This window comes from the organism of the source record quoted next, unplaced genomic scaffold (genome assembly GCF_019419815.1).
Source record: "Pyrus x bretschneideri cultivar Hongxiangsu unplaced genomic scaffold, Pyrus_bretschneideri_v1 Contig72, whole genome shotgun sequence".
NCBI classification, from domain to species: Eukaryota; Viridiplantae; Streptophyta; class Magnoliopsida; order Rosales; family Rosaceae; genus Pyrus; species Pyrus x bretschneideri.
In genome coordinates, this window is record NW_025999812.1 from 1,694,536 (window position 1) to 1,717,662 (window position 23,127).

The 23,127-nt window shown below is 36.6% G+C and overlaps 1 protein-coding gene across 1 annotated transcript; it reads left to right on the plus strand.

Moving 5' to 3' along the window:
- The first annotated feature begins 3,104 nt into the window (after positions 1–3,104).
- LOC125468254 (R3H domain-containing protein 2-like) lies at positions 3,105–6,680 on the plus strand. Its single transcript, XM_048574502.1, is given in 5 exon segments — positions 3,105–3,482; positions 4,099–4,546; positions 4,548–4,724; positions 5,038–5,314; positions 6,377–6,680. Coding segments are annotated over 5 exon segments (1,062 nt in total). The 5' UTR covers positions 3,105–3,370; the 3' UTR covers positions 6,425–6,680.
- Positions 6,681–23,127: the final 16,447 nt, after the last annotated feature.

Genomic DNA, 23,127 nt, shown 5'->3' on the forward strand with positions numbered 1-23,127 from the left:
AAGATTTGAGCTTGTTTGGAGCTCGTTCGGTCTATCTTCCCTTGGAGTGCATGAAACTTTCTCATCTTCTGTGGAAAACCTTCTTCTCATTATGCCATTTTTTTTCACTTCTCCAAAAATGTCTTGAATTAGAAGGCTGATCATCGAGGTGTCGCTACATAATCTCCTTATCCTTCTCCTCTTGCCTTTATTGCTTCCTTTCTATTGCCTTTACTTCATCCTTAGCCTTGTCTTACTCATATGTTAATTTGTCTCGTTCCATATCCCATGTATGTTGGCAAACTAATTCATCAACTATTTTTAAATATTCATTATTGGAAGAACTCCCTCTTCCAGCTCTTTTCTTAGCAGTCTTATTACCAATAGGCCTTGGGGTTAGGGGTTTCTTGGGTTTCCAATGTTGCCTCCAATGGAGACTCTTTAGTAGTTGACTCGTGTTATGGAGTCTCACTCAACTCAACTTGTGGACCAATAGGCAACATTTTGTACTTTAGTGTATGCTTCACAATGTTTTTACATTCGTGCCTTGTGAATGATTTCTTGTTATCAAGATTGAACCACATTTGTGTAACAAAAGTATATAAAAAAAATTAATAACATTTTAAATTTATTAAAAATAATATAATATTACCACATCGGCTAGATGAGTGCCACTAACATAAATTTCCTCCGCTTTTGCAATGGCTTCTTGCCAAACTTTCAAATCTTTATGTAGACGTTTGTACCTACTCGACAGAGATTGCTCGGTCCGGGATGTGCCTTGAATTACCTCGACAAATTGTGCATGAATGTTCTTCCACAAATTGTGCCAGTGATCGGATCATGAGTACCACACACCCAACCCTTAAGCAAAGCAAGGTCTTCTGCGATCGACCACATTGCCTTCTTACCCATTTTTTCGGGAAAAAAAAACAACAACAAAAAGAGAATTTGGGCAGTGGAAAACAAATATAGTAGATTGTAGTAAGAATGAATGTTAAGTTGTGACAGTGTCACTGTGCAAAGGAAGGGATCCAGAGGAAAGAGGGACCTCTACCTATCTGAGATAGTGACTGGGAAGGTCTGAGGTGGTGGTGCTCGCCATAGATGCTAAGGTATTGTGGCGGTGGTTTGTTTTCCACGGAGAGGGAGGGAGAGTTCTAAAGTGAGAGATGGAGAGAGTCACAGGAGAGCTGAGAGATGAGAGATGAGAGATGAGAGAGAGAGAGAGTATGGGAGATGAGAGGTTAAGAGAGTCTAATGAGAGACTAAAAAGAAGGAGAAGAATAATTAGGAAAAAACGGAACATTTGAGAAAGTGGGGAATAAGGGAACACAGGCAAAACAGTGTGGGCCCCAGTTGCTCACAAAACTAAACTATAACAAACAAAATGTGAAAATTCACCAAACTGTAAAATTATCGAAATACCCTCGACATTTCGAAATTCGTAAAAATTTCGTTTTAGGTTCGAATTCAATTATGCTCATAGCCACACATTTGTAACAACGAGTATTGTATGAATATGCTAAAAGAATAATTCATACGTGTCATTATGCGATAGTCAACGAAAGTCAACCGTTATGCCTCTAAGGGCATTTTCGTAAATTTCCAGCTATAACGGAGATCCCGAAACGGAGGGTTAGGAGCTTAGGGAGTGTAGCTTCGCACAGGCTGTTTGGCTTACGTTCGTTGACCATTCGCAACAATTTGATGAGGGAGTGGCCGTTTTTGTTAGTGGACCAAAAAAATTTGACATTTTTTGTATGCTTCTTTGGACGTTGTGGCAAGAGAGAAATGCTATGGTTTGGGAGGGTAAGCACGGGCAGCAAATGGAGGTAATCTAAGGCCATTTCTAATCGAAATAGCTAAACATAGTCCCATCTAGAACTATAGCCCTGCAAGAAAATATTTTTAAATAAACAATGTCAGACCATATTCATATATCATTTTTAACTTATGGGGCTTAGCCCCTTTCCTAATTTATTAGTTTTAAGTTTATACTTCAAATTTATTGGTTATTTTAATTAGGCTAGCGTTAAACGTTCTCAAATCTAGCTATTGAGTTTGAATCAATTATTATTGCAGCTGATACCCCTTTGGCCAAATAATAGCCTGGTGGGCTCCCTAGAATTATAGCCTAGCCATCAATTGAAGATGGATTTTTGGACAAATGAGGCTATTATTTGGCTTTTAGACCTTTAGCCCTCTCCATTGGAGATAGTCTAACGTGTTCTCAGTTGGCATCAGGCCTTCTAACTGGTCAATCCTAAGCCAAGCCTCCCTAAAAAGCGGATGCAAGCCAAGTAGATGGTGCCTAGGGAGGAATGGGTAAAGATTAATGTGGATGAAGCTACACGGTTTGCAATTAATTTGGGTGGTGTGGGAGTGGTAATTCGGAATTGAAATGGGCACTTTGTTGCTACAAGGGCTTGGAGGAGGGAGGGGATTGGGTCGGTGCTACATGTAGAATTACTAGCAGTGATGGAAGGTCTTTGGCTTGCGCAACGCTTGGGTGCACTTTAGGTTGTAGTGGAGAGCGACTCCACTCAGGCTCTGGCTACGATCAATGCTTACTCTAGTAATGTTTCTGCATTGGGTCTGCTTGCAGAGGACGTATGGCAGGTTGTGACTGCACTCCATCCCACATAATTCGTGCATGTCCCTAGAACCTGTAGGTATAGCCATAAAATAGCTCATGTCCTTATCCAAGATTTGATGTAATCTCATTTGAGTTTAATATATCGTGGATTCTTAAAGCAAAAACATCTTTTTTACAAATGCTCTAAGATTTTTTATTTTTTTATTATCTAAATTTCGGTAAAAATGAGAGGATATTGTGACAAAATATTAATAAAATTGTATGCAAAACAGTGTATAAAAACAAATTATTATTATTATTATTATTTAGAAGAAAAAAAAAAATTTAACGAAAAGTACACGGTACTGTTCACTTTAAGGAAAAATTATATTTTTACACTAAAAAATCAATCTTAATATTATTCACTTTATTTTTTATTTTGTTCTTATTATTGAAACTCAAAGACCCAAAACCTTTTTCCTTAGTTTTAAAAATAAAAAATCCAAAAAATCCAAAAGCAATATCTTCCCTTATCTTCCCTGTTTAGTTTGTGGGTTGGGGTGGGATTAGAAAGTAGAAACCGAAAGGGTTTCTCACCTCCTGTGTCTCCTCGTTTTCCCTTGTAAATGCTTTCAGACCAATAACACCCGCTGTCCCTCTTCTTCCTCTTTTTGACCCGCCCAACAGAGGACAAGAGAAGAAGCAAGAGGAATCCTATCAATCATTACAACCTTCTTTTCTCTTCTATTCTCTTCTATTCTCTTCTATTCTAGAGAGAGAAGAGAGAGAGAGAAACCAGCTCTTATCCTGTCCATGGAATCCTCATCTTCTTCAGCTTCCAGCGATGGCCTTAACCTCAAAGAAGGGTCAATCGTTGACCCCTTCTTGGTCGAGGCTCTCCAGAATCCTCGTCACCGTCTCACCAGTAAGTTCTTTTTTTGTTTAATTTTATCTAATTTTTTATTATCTCTTGTTCTAAACCCTAGTTTAGTGTTGGATTTGGTTTTGCGTTTATGGGTTTTTCTTTTGCTTTATTTGTGTGTTAAATTTTAATAATTTTGGGTTTCCGATTTCGAAGTTTATGGGTTTAAGGGCTTTTTTTTGTTTAATTGTGGTTTTGGTCGAATTGTTGGATGAAATTGAATTTGTTGGATTTGAATCTGGGTTTATTGTTATCTTAGATCTGGATTTCTTATTGGTACCGCGTGATATGATGTTGAATGTTTTCTATTCATGCTGATTTCTTTTTTTGTATAATTTTGGACGGATCTGTTATCGATTCCTTTATCCTCCCAAAACATGTTTATGAATAAATATGAATTTGGCCAATTATCTCTTAATTGTTTCTTATCTTGTCAAACCTTGATATGATTAAATCAAATCCCAGAGTAAGCAACATTTAATCTATATGATTAACCTAGTCGTCAATTGTCCCCCTACGTGTGCTCTTTTATGCATTTGTGTCCTAGTTTTTGGCGACGGTTTCTTTGAATAGTTTGATATTTTGCTTTTCTAATTAGCCGGATGTCTTTTCTTTTCAGTTTTGCGAATGGAACTTGATATCCAGAGGTTTCTGAAAAGTCCTGATCAGCAGCTGTTTGAGTTCCAACATTTCCCTACATCCTACCTTCGACTTGCTGCACATCGTGTTTCTCAACACTATGGCTTGCAGACTATGGTTCAGGATTGGGGCCCAGATGGTCAAGGGAATAGGATTTTGGTGAGGAAAACAGCAGAAAGCAAATACCCAGCAATTCAGTTATCCGAAATACCGGCTAAGCAGTCAGAAAACAATAGACATGAGCAGATTAAAATTGTCATCAAGCCCAGGTCTGATAAAAATAATATGAATGGAGCTAATGGAGCTGGGATCAAGCGAAGTCCTGTGAGAAGTGTGGAAGAGAGGAAGGAGGAGTACGATCGGGCACGGGCTCGCATCTTTAGCAGCATTAGCAGTTCTGATTCTGATGATACTGCCTTTTCAGTCCCTTACAGATGCGAAAAATGCATCCTTTAGCAGGGATGAGAATGAAGGTTTTAGGAACTCTGTGGTTGATACAGAAAAGAATTTAAACGTGAAGGATCTTGGTTCTTCATCTCGAGTTGCCATTTTTAGAGATAGGCAAAAAGACCGTACTGACCCAGATTATGATCGAAATTATGAAAGGTAGGCATCTATCTATTATATCAAAGTTGATGTGAGAACTTTGCAGATGGTTTCTCTCAACCTAATAAGGACACTACAGTCTTTGCACTGCTATATCACGTGTCCTTTACCTTTCTATTTCTTGAAATGCTTGTAAACTTTGATCTGGTCACCACCGGCTACAATGCTTTCATATCTTGTCATTGTGGAACTCTTTGTTTTATGACATACAAACATAATAGATTTTACACTCTTGGAAAAGTAATATATACAATTTTGTTTTGGAAATAAATAAATTATTAACTGAAAATGTTTAATTACACTACTGATACAGGTATGTCAGGAGTCTTCCTACCAGTCAAGGATTTAACTTGGCACCTTTCAATATGCAAAAGGTTCAACCGCAGTTTTTGCAGTACGATGCTGGTTTCTCTCAGATGCCAAGGCATCAAGCTTCAATTAGTTATGGGCCTCCTTCAACCCCAGCTATGAGCCCTTTTTGTGCTGTGGGATTCAATCAGACATCTAGAGATGCTACGTACATGCAGTGGGCAAGTGCTTCAATGATGTATGCACATTCGTATGATCAGTTTAGGCAAGCTGTTATCCAGGTAACCAAAACTTAATACATAAAATGGTTTATTTGGAATAAATTACAAATAGCTTTAATGTTAAGTTTTTAAAGTTGTGTTGCACTTTAAACTTGCATGTTTTCAAATAGCTCCTCTTTTCCGTGGTTGTTTTATTATTTCAATTTTTGTCCGCGTCTTTCAGTTTACTTGATACTAGAACGTAATATCCCTCTGTGGGGTCACTTCTCTTTAAAATGTATTTGTTAATTAGTGCACAAAACTGAAGTGTTTTGAAGTTTCAAGAATCAGTAGGAATTTTGACAGTGCACCTCAGGAAAATGTGTGACAGACATTTGGTGTACAAGGGCTCAACCTCATGCCTTTGAACCTGGTGTACACTTTTGGGTGTTGTATCGTTGAATATTAATCTTTAAGCTAAAGTGGCTGGGTCTTGGTTACTCTTAAAAAAAAATTGAGACATCACCCCAATTCTTTTGTCATTTTCCCTTCTCGAGGTCTATTCCACTGTTGGCAGCTTCCTAATGTCATTGTGCAGCTGGGCCTTCATCATACCTTTTGAATGTCTTTTTTACACTTTTGTTTTGATTGTTGCGAGTTGCCAGAAGCAAAGGAGATTCGTAACCAAACTTTTGTTGGAGAGATCTCCAGTACAAAACTGCAGGGGCTGTTTGATACTCATTTAGTTTTTGGTTTTTAATTTTTATTTTTTTGACCTTAGAGATAGAGGAGAAATACACTGGGATCTATAGATATAGAGAAATGAAGGATGGTGGGAGAGCTGTAGAAGAAATGGAAAGGAAACGCACACTAAAAAAAAACAATTTAAAAGTCGTTTTCACATCTAAGATTTTGTTTCCATTCATTCATTCTTTATTTCTTTCCCTCTCTCCCATCACCCTTTGTCATCCTGCATTTCTCCCATATACATTCTTCATATCTCCAGCACAAAAAAGTGATTAATCAGGCCCTTATTTTGGGCTATAAAGCATTTAGCGGAATACTACCTGTGCATGTATGTTTGCTGTGCTTGTCTTGATTTTGCTACTGAATGTGCGTATGCTTTTACTGGTCTCTTTGCAGGCTCCATTCTGTCACCAACCCCTGAGCTTTCATTCACAAAACCATTAATCCACGTTTAGGCGGGGATTTTACAGCGGAGATGCAAGCAGAATTCTTTGTTCTTCTAGGATTAAAACAGAGTTAGGTCATTGTATTGAGACTTGGTGCCACACAAGCTTGTTCCCTTTGTAGTTTGTGGTGGTGTCTGCTATTTTTGATCTTTTATGTAGCCGAGGACTCTATTGTATTGTAATGACACTCTTGTTTCGACTATTGCCTAGCAACATTATACTATTCATTTGGTGAGCCCTACTCTTTGTGATAACTCTTGATGTGTTCTTATTTTATTTGCATTGAGCTGTTCAGTTTGTTTTACTCGAGCCTCAGGACATGTCGATTGCGTTTTCAGCGTGTTCGGTTCTTCAATGAAATTTGCAATTTGATGCCGATTTAGATTTAAATTTCAGTGAAATAAAGGTCAAGTTTCAGCTGTTGGAAATTTTTTGGTTTCGGAATCCTCCAATATAATTCATATATATATATATATATATATATATATATATAATTACTATTTGACCGTTGAAATGGTGATTATATTAAATACATGTAAGTATTTTAGTTAAATCTCAAAAATAGGTTCAGAAGTTTTAAGTGTTGAACTTGTGGGTCTCAGAAATTGCACACAATTGGATAGAAATAACTATGAAAATATTTCACCTTGAGTTTTAAGTGTTGAACTTGTGGGTCTCAGAAATTGCACACGATTAGATAGAAATAACTAAGAAACAAATTCACCTTGATTTAAATAAAATATTAATACGTAACTACTCAAACTTTTAAGGTGATTTAAAATTGGTCTAAACTTTTTAATACATTTCAAATAACTACATAACGTTTTGGAAATAATCAATCGTTAGGTAACTAGCATTAAGTGATGATGTCACTACCATTAATTAATGACCTAACACTCCTCCAGATCATCACTTAACACTAGTGACCTAACGAATATCTAGTTTTAAAACGTTAAGTAGTTATTTGAAATGTTTTAAAAGGTTAGACCAACTTAAAATTACTCCTAAAAGTTGAGTAGTTATCTCCCCTCAAAACTTGGTTGAAATAGCTTCTTCATACTTCCATCTCAAAATCTCTGCACCTATTTTTACATCACTCCATCTCTAGATATCTCCCCATCTCTCGTCTTAACATCAAACTCAAGCAATGGAGTTGTAAATGTCCCAAACCCGTTTCCTTTTCATCTTCCCTTTTATTGAACTATTCGATGGTTCATCGCAGAGTCATTGTTCAACTGTTGATATGTCATATTTCCAGTCGTGCACGTCATTGCGTGCGACCCACTTGTACAAAGTCTCATTAACTTAGGTCGCGTTTGGTACGCGGGACGGGACGGAACAAAGTGGGACGAAGCGTTCCGTCCCACATTTGGTACGCCTAAAATGAGTGGAACGCGCTGTTCCACGGAACAAGTTTTGAATGACTTTTTGTTCCACCTCCCCCCCTGGAACAGGTTGTTCCACAGTCCGTGGGACAGAAATTTCCAATATTTTTAGACAAAAATGCCCCTGGTCTTTTTCAAAATTTACAACATCAAAATCAGATAACAAACCCTAAAAACTATTTCTCTTCTTCTCAGCCGTTTCTCTTCACCTCTGCATCCCTCTACCCTTTGCAACCTTCCTGCTCATCTTCTTCTGTGCAGCCTCGCAACCTTCCTCCTCGTCCCCTTCGCAACCTTCCTCCTCGTCCTCTTCTGTGTAGCAGCTCTGCGAACTTGGGGGTCCTCAGGTATGTCTCTCTCTCTCTCTCTCTCTCTCTCTCTCTCTCTCTCTCTCTCTCTCCCTCTGTATTTTTGGGTAACTTGAATGTTTGAATTGGTGATCACAAAATCAAGATTTGTTTGTCAGTTACAGTATTAATAAGTGCCTGATTTCATTTGTAAACTCTTTCGCGGAAAGGGTTGCTGATTTTCGTGGTTGAAGGGATTTTGTGGTTACCGGGCCGTTGTGCGTCTATTTAGATATGGGATTTTTTGCGTTCCGAGGGTTTCGACATCACTAATTGGGGTAAAGAATTCCTGTTGTTTCCCCCTTTTTCCGTTTGGGATTTCTGGGTTGTGGCTGGGTTTTTGGCCGATTTACACCTCTTTTCAAGGGTGGCGTCTTTGCAGCCCGCTGTGGAACAAGTGTGATCCAACTAAGGTATATTTTATAATCATTTTCTTTTGGTTTTTCTTTTGGTTTTTCCTTTGTTTTGATGAAACCTTAATCGTTTCCTTTTATTGTCAATTGTGGTGCTCTCTAGGGTTTTCCCTGTTAAAGGAGAATTTTGCGTTTTTGTTCTTCAGTTGGCAAATCTCTGATTTGCTCGTATTTGCAACGTTGCTGTAATTTTTTGGGTTTTTTTTTTGCGCTTCTGCTTTTTATCCGATTCGGATATGGATTGGTAATTATTGGATTTAAATGGATTCGTAGTTTTTGATGAGAGGAGTTGTTGAGGTTGTGTGAAGGTTTGTTTTTCTGGGTTTTATGCTGCAGAGAGTTACAAACACGAAGAGGAGGAGAGGAAACATTAGTTTAGATTGTGATTTAAATTTTTTTTTTTTTATATGTTCTTGGTGATATAAACTGTGTGAGTGCAGTTGTTTTAAAATTATTTGCATGTGCTTTTTTATAGTTTTGCTTTATTCTAGTTTGGATTAAAATGGATTTTGAATTTTTGAGAAGAAATTAAAAGGGTCGTTGGAATTTTGGAAGCCTTTGTGTTTTTGGTGAACACGCAGACAATCGTGAAAATTTGTGTTAAAAGACTAATGTTTGTATATAAAAATTGCAGCCATGTGGTAAAGAATAATGGTTCATTAAGCTAAATGTCAATGGACTAATCCATGTGTTGACTGTGTTGAAAGGCACAAATTTTTTTGACATGTTTGGGTTTCATCTCATGTGGATTATTGGAAAAACAAAATGGTATTGCTCTGACAGATTGTTGGTCGCTTACAGGTCTGAAGGAAGAGTGTCACATCCCGGCCCGGGCGGCACCACTTCCCGGGCCCGCTCCACCACCATAGCACGATATTGTCCGCTTTGGGCTTACCATTCCCTCACGGTTTTGTTTTTGGGAACTCACGAGCAACTTCCCAGTGGGTCATCCATCATGGGATTGCTCTAGCCTCCTTCTCGCTTAACTTCAGAGTTCCTACGGAACTCGAAGCCAGTGAGCTCCCAAAAGGCCTTATGCTAGGTAGGGATGGGAATATACATTTAAGGATCACTCCCCTGGGCGATGTGGGATGTCACAATCCACCCCCCTTAGGGGCCCGACGTCCTCGTCGGCACACACACGACCAGGGTTAGGCTCTAATACCAAATTGTCACATCCCGACCTGGGGCGGATCACTTCCCGGGCCCACTCCACCACCGTAGCACGATATTGTCCGCTTTGGGCCCTGACCACGCCCTCACGGTTTTGTTTCTGGGAACTCACACGAGAACTTCCCGATGGGTCATCCATCCTGGGAATGCTCTAGCCTCCTTCTCGCTTAACTTCAGAGTTCCTACGGAACCCGAAGCCAGTGAGCTCCCAAAATGCCTCATGCTAGGTAGGGATGGGAATATAAATTTAAGGATCACTCCCCTAGGCGATGTGGGATGTCACAAAGAGGAAGAGGAAGAGAAGCAGGAATGATGATGATGCAAATATTGTATCTGTTATCAGTGAAGGTTGGAATAAAGTTGTTACTGAAATGAAGAAATTAGGTGAAAGTTTTAATTTTAGAGAAGCAAAAGCTAGACTACCTTCTGAGCTTCAGGCCATGGGTCTCCCATACGATCAAGTGTTAAGAATTTCAATGAAGTTAGTGAAAGATACCGATCTGATGGGTATTTGGACCACCTTGGATGACTCACAGAAGCTAGATTTCATTAAAGTGTTTATGGAGAGCCTTTGAGGTTTTAGTATTTGTGGTTTTAGTATGGGGAACTTTATCAACTTCTAAGTGTTTTCATTATTACTTTAGCAAGACATTATTTGTTTTTTAAGTCAGGACGAATGTTTGATTTCGGATATTTCATGTTTAAGTTATGCATATTTCATTTTCTTTGTTTAAGTTCTAAATGTTTAAACCCTAAAATGTTTACGATATGCATGATCATTAAACTTATATATTTTTCAACATTTGTCATGTGCTCTTATGTGGTTTGCCTTGTTCCTGCAATGGGGAATATTTAGAGGGGTGTCCTTCTAAACAAGGCCAATTCTAATGTTTGTAGAACCTAAACTCCCTGAACAACAACCCACAATTGAAAGGACCAAAATTAGGGACTAAAAATTGAATTGGGGTGTGGGTTTTGCAATTTGCACAATAAAATTTGATGGGTTTGTGGTGAAAATTCAAATGGAGGTGTAGAAAACAGGAGAAATTACAAATTTTAAAGGGGTTTGCATGTGAAACACAACATATACCTATTAAAATTTGGACCAAGAAAAACACATAATGGATACTAGTGTTCAAATTTGAACAACTTATTAAAAAAAAAAAAAAAAAAGAGTCATGTCCTGTTCCGCCCATAAAATTGTACCAAACAACAGACGAAACATGGGTATTTTAGTCATTTTAATCTTTTGGTTCCGTTCCGTCCATGTGCTACCAAACGCAGGACGGAACAACCGTCTTGTTCCGTCCTGCGCGTACCAAACATAACACAGAACATCTGTTCCGTCCCGTCCCATCCCGTCTGCGTACCAAACGCTACCTTAATGCAAGGGATCACAGATAGGCCTATAAATATGAGGCTCCATAGCTAATGAGTGACCTTTTAACTAACAATACAAATGAAGGAGCGACCGTTTAGATACAATACAAACCTAGAAGACTCATAAATTTTCTGCATTGTTCAACACTCTCGAGACGAGCCACAAAAGACATAACCAAAGTGCCAACTCCTTCACCACCCAAATCAAACCTCTATAATTCTTGGATTAAACTCACACTTTGTTATTTTCAAACACCTTTGGAAATCAAATTAAAAGATCAGTTCTTGTAAATAATTTACTCAAAAGATTTTAAATGTAAACACTCATTAGTGGAATTTATTATTTTGTAGACGTACTATTGTTTCATTCCAACAAGAACGTTTAAATTTACAATCAAATTTAAATAATAGAATATATAAAACATAAATGATAGAACACGATACTTGAAGACAGTCATATATAAATATAAACATGCCTTCTGTCTTTCATTGACGTTGGAACACAATGTCTCAATTCTTTTTTTCTTTTTTAACAAACGATATTATCTGCCACTAGTACTACAGTCTAATGGTACTCCTCTTCACTTGTAAGTGAGAGGTCTTACGTTCGATTCTCACCAAAGGCGAATTTGAACCACATTATTTCTAATTCATTGTGAGGCTTAGTCTACCTCCCCCCCCCCCCCTCCCCCACATCCTTAGTGTAGATAATATCGTGTGTTCAAAAAAAAAAAAAAACAAACAATATTATCTACACTAGGGGGTGGGGGAGTGATCTTTAGCGAGAATTGAACTTAAGACCTCTTACTTACTAGTATAACGGAATATCACTAGACCGTAGTACTACACCCTGAATGTGTTACCTTTGAGTATACCTATGATCCTCCATACATTTTTGGCATAATAAGTGAAGGAAGATTTGTGAAAAACATGTTCATTTAAGCAACATCAATAGCATGCAATTAACGGCGGAATCATGCTTGTATGCACTTAAAAACAAAACATTTACCCATGAAATTCAAAGCCTAGTAGATAGGTGAACCAAGACTCAGCTCAAAACAAAGTGAGTTGAGAAATCAATACCTTTGTAGATTCCTCTTTGCATAAGCAAAGGCTAATCACCCAAAGAGAGGGCCTTCATTCCTTGCATCTTAGATCCATGGATTTGGATGGATGAAAAGGTTTCTCCAAGTTCCCAAAATTGAGAACCTCTAATGATTCATCACCAAGGCATAATGAAGAAGAAATGAGTGACCTTGGAGGAGTTTGATTGCTAGATGATCCCTCCAAGGTTGGCCGAAATTTTTAGAGAGAAAGGAGAGCTTGTGTTCTCATCCTTTCCCCAAAAAAACTACCCTTAATGAATTTTGGCTATTAAGTCATACTTATTCCTTAATTCATTTGAGTGGCAAACTTGTAAATAAGTCAAAACCCACTCTTTCTCTAACATGGCCGGCCTTAGGGATTTATTGGGCTATTTGGGCCTTTGTGAATCATTATTCATTAAGTTGTCATACAACTTAAGTCAATGGACTTGACGTTCGAAGCCCATTGGGCCTTAAGGTCCAAAACTATCCCGAGGTCTTTTAACGAACTTATTCGTTTGATTAATTAACATATTAATTAATCCTAGCCTTAGATAAATAATTAAACCATTTAATTATTCTTACTCATCTCCGTTGTTTCTTCAAACTCTACCTTACTCGGTGAACGATCCATTAGGTTCCTTTTAGCGAGGCAGTGGGCGATTAAAACTCTTTCTAATCGATTGTAAATTGAAACTTACTTTCAATTCTCCCGTTAGTGATAATACACTTTTAGGGCTTCCACAAACCATGGTTGACGCCTAGCAGCATGTCATGGTTACCCAAGCTAATCAGAAGAGGTGGAGAACCTATTCAGTTTTAGGATTACAAATGCAATACGGTCTTTCTCTAATACAATACTCTTGACCACATTGTTTGGTTTGATAGTTTATTCATGTCTACTATCCAATGTGAGTCTTGTGCTTATATGATTACCTTGAATGTGATTTGGAACACATTCCTAAATCTCATTCATACTTTGGCCAAAGATTCTTAATCATATCATAGAGTATTCTCCCTCAAACAGTTTGAAGGTTAGAGATCCCTTGTTGCGCATTCACTTGCCTCCATGGCTAAGTGGCTTAACCCCAACGATGCCATGGACACCCTCCTGATGGAGTGACTTTGACATAATCAAAGATTAAGGATCTAACCACAAGACAACTGTGATGCCTCAGGTCAAAAGACTAATTTGCATTATCCCAACCATGAGTTCTCATGTGACATGAATATGAGAACTCTTCGTTGATCGTGTTCAGTGAACTCATTCTCTATTGAGCACCTACGTACTTGTCTTGATGTCACACACACCAATGACTCGAGACTAGTCATTCTCCCTGAGAGAAGACATAGCACGTACTGATCTTAACGGACTGTCAATGCCCAATTGAGAATCCTATGATCAGGAACGTTTAGGATGTGTCAACGAAAGAATGGTCTCATGAATCTAACTTCTTTAGATCGCATTCTTCCAATCACATATTCCTTGGACTTATCGTTTAAGCATATAACATTTATATGAGACGGCTCAAACAATAATCTTTGCCCTTTACATTTAAACTACATTAGTTTGAAATGTCCATAAAGTATCATCATATGATTGGTTTTAGGGCACATTTCCAACAATCTCCCACTTGCACTAGAGCCAATCAGCTTGTTCATCAGTGATGATACCTCTTCTGTAATTCATTTCATAAATGGCTGAGTAGTAAGCCTAAACAATGGATATCTATATGTTATCCACAGAAGCAACCTTGAGAATAACGACGTCACCATTATACATGATTCTCAATCATGTGGTTCAGTCTGTCATTTGAGTTCGGACCTTGATGAGACCTTGATTCCCTGGCTTAAGCTATCGCCCCATTAGTGTCATACACTTTCTGGTTGGAACCGAATGGAGAGTTCATGAATGAACTTTCCCATCCAAACAACAATGTTGTAAGCTTCTATATGGCAATATATTTTGCATACATGATGGAACACATTAAAGTCATTTACTTTTAACGTTTCCACCCAAATATCTCTTTAGTCATAATAAAGAGATATCTCATTATCACTTCATTCATAATGAAGAGATATTCTATGATGGATTAGATTCATAATCTAATACATTTACGCTTCCATTACGTTACTCTAATTCTTCCTCATTCTTGAGGAATCCATCCTTAGTATTTCTTAAATACCTAAGGATTCACTTGACAGTTGCCATGGTTCTGATCCTGGGCTTGCACTGATATCATCTTGTACCGTTCTAGGTACAACTTATATCAATGTTTTCATACAATATGAAATACATAAATCACCTTTCTGCGTATGCATAAAGGATTCTATTTACGCATTATTTCTTTGGGAGTCAAAGGGTACATTCCCTTTGAGAAGAACAACTTCCTAGTCTCACTAGAATTGTCATTCTAATTGAAGTTTATCATCATATGAGAAACTTCCTAGCATCTCTTGTCTATTTTAGGTATTGATATAATCCAATTATATCTTGAAATCTATCATTATAGATTTCCATCCCATGTATATAGACTATGTCTCCCATATACATTCTATCATTATAGAATGTTTAAAGTCATAACTTTAACGATGAAGAATTCCTTTCATTTTCAAAATTAATATATATCATGTATATATATTCAAATTTAGGAATATGATCAACTCCCACTAATCTTTTGTAAACCTAGTAAACAAAAGATTCATTTACATCTTTATGAGAAATCAAACAATTGATCTTTTCTCAGAAGACGCTTATAGCTCCCACTAGCTTGCTAAGATCCATGATGGATGGATCTCTACAACTAACATGTCTTAGAAGTATATATCATATATATATGGGTAATTGATAATGTCCAACGAACTAAATCTTATTTATGTTCATTCTTCTCCTAATGGAGAAATTCATTATCTTACGATGCTACTTTCCTTGATATTTTTCAAGGAAATTAATCTAAAGTGTTACTTTTTCCTTGGATCAAATCTAAGGAGGTAAATACTTTAGACATCTTACTCATCTACTTACATTTCTTGAATTCTTTGAAACCTTTTGCAAAGTATTCGGACTTGTGTTTATTCAAAATAAACTATAGTCCAACCGAGAGTGATCTTCGGTGAATGTCATACAACATGAGTAGTATTATGTTGTGGACAAGTGCCACTAACATCTAAGTGAATTAACTTCAACAACTTTGTGATTCTTTCTTCTTTCCAAAAGAATAAAGATTCGAACATTTCGCCTCTATACAATTTTAACAAGAAGGTATTGGATCCGGATCTAACGATCCAAAGCATCCATCTATGACCAACTCGTAACTTATGTTTTAGAGGTATCACAACTCAGTTGGGATTAGTCACTACTTTGCAACCTTTTGGGTTTTAAGCATCATCGTATTCTAAACAGTTAAACTACCACATCATCTCTACTATAGAGACAACCAATTAAATTACAATAATCTAATTATTCATTAATAAAGAACAATGTTTTGTCAAACAAAACATTCATCCATCTCTACAATAGTGACGGAATTAAGTTCCTTAAAATTGGGACGTAAAGACAATCTTTGGTTTTTCCAATTTCTTTGGTAGTTCATATCAGGAAGTAAGTACAATCCGCTTTCGCAGAGATCTATATTTGATTCACGTTTCGAATGTGAAGTACTTTCTCTTCTCTCATTTATCTTCTACTTCTTATTAGCCACACTTTTACAACGATTGTAAAACATAGTTGCTAATACAGAATCATGTATTCAAGTAGAAGAACCAACTGTTTTGAATTATTCAAGAACATTTTATAACACCTTCAAAAGGTGTGTTCTTGACACTTGCAAGACATTTCTTGCAAATACCCCTTCCAATGTCCATCCTTTCATAAAGAAAGTTTGTTCCCTTAGAGTTATTTTGCCTTCTTCATTTGACTTCCCTTTTGATTACAATAGTCATGGTCCCTAAACTCCCACTATCTCTTTTGAAACTTATTTCAAATGTGTTATACACATCAAACGATTTGGAGAGCGTGCGGTTATTGTTCACTATATCGTTTACAATAAACTTAGTGAACCATTAGGATAGGGACACAAAGGTGAAGTCCTTGCCTAGTTTCCGTCTCGTTAAGTGGTTTAACACTTCAACACTCAATGATTCAAAATCATCATAAGTCCATATAAATGGACTATTTTTGTCAACCAACCATTATGTTCTAAACATAATAACAAACTTTCAAGAGTTGTTCAAGGCAACTCTCATTTCTTCATACAACAATTTGTAAGTGAAGAATCATGGCACATAAAGTGTCCATGCCCTTGTGCTTACTTCTCAAGTTCCTTGTTTATGTAACAAAGAAACAAGCACTAAAGTTTGTGTTGATTAAGGGTTGTTCAAAGCAACTCTTATTTCTTCATACAACAATTTGTATTTGAAGAATTATGACATTAAAAGTGTTGTCCTTCTCATGTTAGACTTATCTAACATATTCCTCCAATGATACATTATCAATAGGAAGATTGTGAGGATGAGACTACTTAGTTACATCTACAAGCCATTAAAGACAATCTATGGGATTGTAGAACTAAGTCCGGAAATTAAAGCGTTCGGTTTTTCTTTGTTAAGTTTTGGATAGCGTTTGCAAATATATTGGTAAACAAATACATAACGAATATAAATTGATTGATTTTAAGCCATTTGATTCGGGTCTTTAAATCAAATAGCACCACCCACTATTTTTGGCAAATTCCATATCCCTCATCGGAATTCGAGAGTTTTGTTGAACTCTTAGCAGGGTATGGGAGACTCACCATTACCAAGCCCACCTCAGAATTATATCATTTTGGTTAGCAAAAATAATGATGAGAGAATAATACTTTAGTCATTTACAACTCTTGTAATTACCCATCTAGTTTGGCCTCTAGAGAATGAATGCCTCAAAATTATATCATGTTGGCACCATTGCACTTAGTTAAGTTATTCCCACCATGCTTAGTTTATGTAGAGGTTCAAGCACAACCTCAGAATTATATCATGTTGGTCATACTCGTTGTCTACACTCACCTCATCATATGCGTATAGACTCCTCCTGAATGTAAGCATGCACTTTGTACTCCCCCATTATAGGGTGAAGCTGGTGTACAAGTCACAAACGATTGGAGCCTACCACGGTGGAAGGCCACGAAGAGATATTCAAAGCATCTCTCGCTTATCAACTTAATATTGATTTGGTTGAGGGTTTTTAGGTCTCATCACATATAAACATACATTTTAATCCAATTAAAACATTTTGGTCCTATTACAACTATTGGTCCATATGATTGATTTAGTAGTATATAATACTCCCACTATGCTTTTAAAACGGGTTTTAAAGCAAGACTATATGGTACTACTAACATAAGATTTGCATTCATTGATGGACTATATAGTTGCCTTAGGGCCTTAGGATGACTATGAACCTTTGATTTGATTCAACACGAGCCTAGTGTTGAATCTCGGTCAAGGGATGGTGATTGATTTTAGTTACGCGTTTAATCACATTAAGGCGTGTTGTCTTATTGGGCGTTGGACCCAACTACTCCAATTTCATGCATATCGAATAAAACAAGAAAGGAGTACTTCAAAGTAAATAAGAGCTTATGCTCTTTTACAACAATTGATCAAATCAAATTACTTTAAAGTAAAGAAGAGCTTATGCTCTTTTACAACAATTGATCATATCAAATTACAACCAAAATTTAATCTACACATTCCCATGGTTCAAACAAATTTGAAACGGCCTTTCACATAGCTCAATTATCGTAGGCTAAGGTTCATAATCACCCTTTCTTTAATTAATTAACGCTTTAACTAATTAAACTTGAATGCAACATTTTCATTTGGTTTTTGTATCCATAGAATTGATTTAAATGGAGCTAAATGAAATGAAAATCCAATTCTCATTTAAAGAGACAAAACAATTTTGTTCTCTACCTAATTTGGGCCAAAATGCTATGACCTCAACTTGTTTGGGCCATAGTGCAATTAACCTCAACTTTTGGGCTATTTTGCAAAAACTTAAACTTTTGGGGTCACTTTGTAAAAACACAAAAGTCCACTACTTCATGTAATTACAACTAGAACCCAAAAATTTCCTCAAAAAATAAAACTTCATTAAAGGAGCAAAACAATTTGTCCTTTTAGTGATTTTGGACCTTTACGTAAAAACGTAAACTTTTGGGTCAAAATGCAAATACACAAAAGTATCAAAACTTTATATAATTGCATAAAAGCCCCACAAGGACCCTAATTGAGTAGGGTGGCCGGCCATTTGAAACAAAATGTATAAAAATTTCAAAGTTTTTGTAAGTGGGGTGTGTGTAATGGAATAAATCATTACACACCAACCCACTAAAATTTCTTTAATTTTTCAAAATAAATATCTAATATATTTAAACATAAGAAATATTTCAAAACAAAAACTTTATGAAATAAATCAAAACTTTGAATCAAAACACCAAACCTTTTGTTCTTGGCAAGAACATATCAAGAACAATGAAGAACATTCATGAAAACTCATAAGAGCTCCATGAACATTCTTCACCCAAAAACATACCAAAACCACTCAAACTTAAGGGAAATAACATACAACCATACTAGGGTACATAGGGGTTCCAAAAGTCACTTTAAAACACTTTTAACAAGTCAAACAAGAACCCAAAATTCCACCCTTTGGATTTGGCCGAATTTCCCCAAAAACATGGCACCAAATTTTAGCTCCAAAATTCATGCTCATATGAACTACATCTACAACATTTGAGATGGCAAATTTTCTAACAAAATTTACATTCAAAGAAGAAAGAATAAAGCTTGTAACAATTACAACATTCAAATCACAAACTATGAACTACAAAACCCAAAAGGATTCACCAACTACTAGACTTAGGCTCTGATACCACTTGAAGGAAGATTTGTGAAAAACATGTTCATTTAAGCAACATCAATAGCATGCAATTAACAATTAAAGGTGGAATCATGCTTGTATGCACTTAAAAACAAAACATTTACCCATGAAATTCAAAGCCTAGTAGATAGGTGAACCAAGACTCAACTCAAAACAAAGTGAGTTGAGAAATCAATACCTTTGTAGATTCCTCTTTGCATAAGCAAAGGCTAATCACCCAAAGAGAGGGCCTTCATTCCTTGCATCTTAGATCCATGGATTTGGATGGATGAAAAGGTTTCTCCAAGTTCCCAAAATTGAGAACCTCTAATGATTCATCACCAAGGCATAATGAAGAAGAAATGAGTGACCTTAGAGGAGTTTGATTGCTAGATGATCCCTCCAAGGTTGGCCGAAATTTTTAGAGAGAAAGGAGAGCTTGTGTTCTCATCCTTTCCCAAAAAAAACTACCCTTAATGAATTTTGGCTATTAAGTCATACTTAATCCTTAATTCATTTGAGTGGCAAACTTGTAAATAAGTCAAAACCCACTCTTTCTCTAACATGGCCGGCCTTAGGGATTTATTGGGCTATTTGGGCCTTTGTGAATCATTATTCATTAAGTTGTCATACAACTTAAGTCAATGGACTTGACGTTCAAAGCCCATTGGGCCTTAAGGTCCAAAACTATCCCGAGGTCTTTTAACGAACTTATTCGTTTGATTAATTAACATATTAATTAATCCTAGCCTTAGATAAATAATTAAACCATTTAATTATTCTTACTCATCTCCGTTGTTTCTTCAAACTCTACCTTACTCGGTGAACGATCCATTAGGTTCCTTTTAGCGAGGCAGTGGGCGATTAAAACTCTTTCTAATCGATTGTAAATTGAAACTTACTTTCAATTCTCCCGTTAGTGATAATACACTTTTAGGGCTTCCACAAACCATGGTTGACGCCTAGCAGCATGTCATGGTTACCCAAGCTAATCAGAAGAGGTGGAGAACCTATTCAGTTTTAGGATTACAAATGCAATACGGTCTTTCTCTAATACAATACTCTTGACCACATTGTTTGGTTTGATAGTTTATTCATGTCTACTATCCAATGTGAGTCTTGTGCTTATATGATTACCTTGAATGTGATTTGGAACACATTCCTAAATCTCATTCATACTTTGGCCAAAGATTCTTAATCATATCATAGAGTATTCTCCCTCAAACAGTTTGAAGGTTAGAGATCCCTTGTTGCGCATTCACTTGCCTCCATGGCTAAGTGGCTTAACCCCAACGATGCCATGGACACCCTCCTGATGGAGTGACTTTGACATAATCAAAGATTAAGGACCTAACCACAAGACAACTGTGATGCCTCAGGTCAAAAGACTAATTTGCATTATCCCAACCATGAGTTCTCATGTGACATGAATATGAGAACTCTTCGTTGATCGTGTTCAGTGAACTCATTCTCTATTGAGCACCTACGTACTTGTCTTGATGTCACACACACCAATGACTCGAGACTAGTCATTCTCCCTGAGAGAAGACATAGCACGTACTGATCTTAACGGACTGTCAATGCCCAATTGACAATCCTATGATCAGGAACGTTTAGGATGTGTCAACGAAAGAATGGTCTCATGAATCTAACTTCTTTAGATCGCATTCTTCCAATCACATATTCCTTGGACTTATCGTTTAAGCATATAACATTTATATGAGACGGCTCAAACAATAATCTTTGCCCTTTACATTTAAACTACATTAGTTTGAAATGTCCGTAAAGTATCATCATATGATTGGTTTTAGGGCACATTTCCAACAATAAGACCTTTGAAGAGGTTATGGAATCTGAAGTTTCATATTTAAGTTCAACCTTGTACTTTGTTGTACTTTGTTGTACTTAGCTCATTGCGTTAGATAGAACATCTCATTTGCTGTTGATATATTGGCAAATATGCATCACCACGTCTACATGCAACTACTGAATTGGTATTGAAGACATCTTTCCGCTACCCTAAAAGGTACTACAGATTTGGGCTAATCCTAATGCATCCCTAAAGGATTCAAACCCATTGATCATCATAATGATGCTTGCCTTGTTTGTTATGTTGACGCTTGTTACTTATCAAACCTGCACAAAGCAATCCACGAATGGTTATGTCTTCACCGTTAGGGATATTGCAATATCATGGAGGTCCATGATATGACCTTAGTTGCGAAATCTTTGAATCGTTTGAAGTACTTGTTGTTCATCTATCGTTGAGTCCCGACAACGATCCATATCCACTCAACCAAGACATGATACATCAACAAAATCAACGCTAAGACATATTGCGTCTACATCACATCAGCAAAGCATTAGAAGATTGAAGTCATGTAAGCTGACCCCATATAACCTTGCCGACCTCCACACGACGTCATGCCGAAATCAACCTTACAGAAACTTGTTTGAGGAATTAGTATGCCTAACTATTCATATGCAATACTTGTAGTTCTCATTTGGAAGTTTTGTCAAACTCAGAAGGAGTATCCAGAAGTATACTCACTTGATCTTAATGTATTTTTCCCCCGACGATTAGGAGCATTTTTGCTACCTAACTACGTTTTGACGAGGCACCCATCCTAGGTTGATGATACCCTTGTGAGGTTTTCTACTTGAGTCCTGAAGATGTTTAGTTTTGACCTAATACAACTTCTCACTTTTCTATTTAGTCTACGGGTTTTTCTCCCACCTTGGGTTTTACCATAGTGAGGTTTTGCGAGTTTTATCTTTTATGCATTCTTTCGTTGATTTGAGACTCACATTCACTCATTCTGCCGACGACTTCATCAACTGTACTTACTTCATTGCTGAAGACCTGATGTGCCATTTACTTGAGTATTTACACACTCAAGGGGGAGTGTTGCAGTCCTATTAGATTAGGAAGTGATCATGTAAATCCTATCATATCTAGAATATTTCTTAGACTAGATATTATCCTATTAGAGTTGTAATCTTGTTGTGGTAAGGAATTTTCCTTCCTTACTACTATAAATAAAGGCACAATAGGGTGAGATAACACACACCTCACAATGGCACATCTCTGTCTTTCTCTCTATGCCAACGCACACCCTTTCTCTTTATCCTTTATATTGTTCAGTAAATGAGGCCTATAACAAAAGAGTCATATTTCTACACATTAAACATTTGCCCATATTTGTTTTGTCATCTCCTCTCCTCTTTTCGAAATTTTGACAAGTTTTTGAATCCTTTATATGGTAGGAAATATGAGAAATTCGTAACATATGATATGCCCATAATGCAATTAACAACAACTAGCATTTGGCAAGACATAAGAAGGTTGCTTTTTTTACTTGGATTGAATAATAATAATAATTCAACCATGTGGGCTGCCTATACTCAAACAAAATTAATATCACATTTTCACTAATGTTTTATTTTGTGGGTTATTCAAATGGCAATGTTTGGATGCTGCTATTGTAGGAGAGATTTTTTTAGTGTGTCGGGCACCAGCACACTAAGTGTAATCATAATATAATTAGTTGAAAACTTGAAAAAAAAAATTCAACTAATTGTATTATGACACTTGGTATATTGGGTCGTGTTCTTGCATATTGAAAAATTTCTCCTATTGTGAAACGAGTAATTTTTGGTGTAGTTAGAACACGGTCATGTAATTTTACTGTTTCACTTAAATTATAACACATGAATTTGTTTTTCTATTAATATACTCTAGAAGTAGGACATATCAACATTATCATCTATTCTTCTTATAACATACTAACCTGCATGCGCGTGCAGAAGACATTGTTTGAATCACAGTGTGCTACACACAACTTACACGTTTTAAATGTATTTATTGCGTAAATTGACAAAAGAAAAGTCAAATATTTGAACTAAATGAATAATCTTAGATCATGCTAGAAGAAATCCCTCATAAACCAATTAAAGCAGCTGAATTTATATAATAAAATCGGTCTCTATTGAATTTATATTAAGAATAGAAAA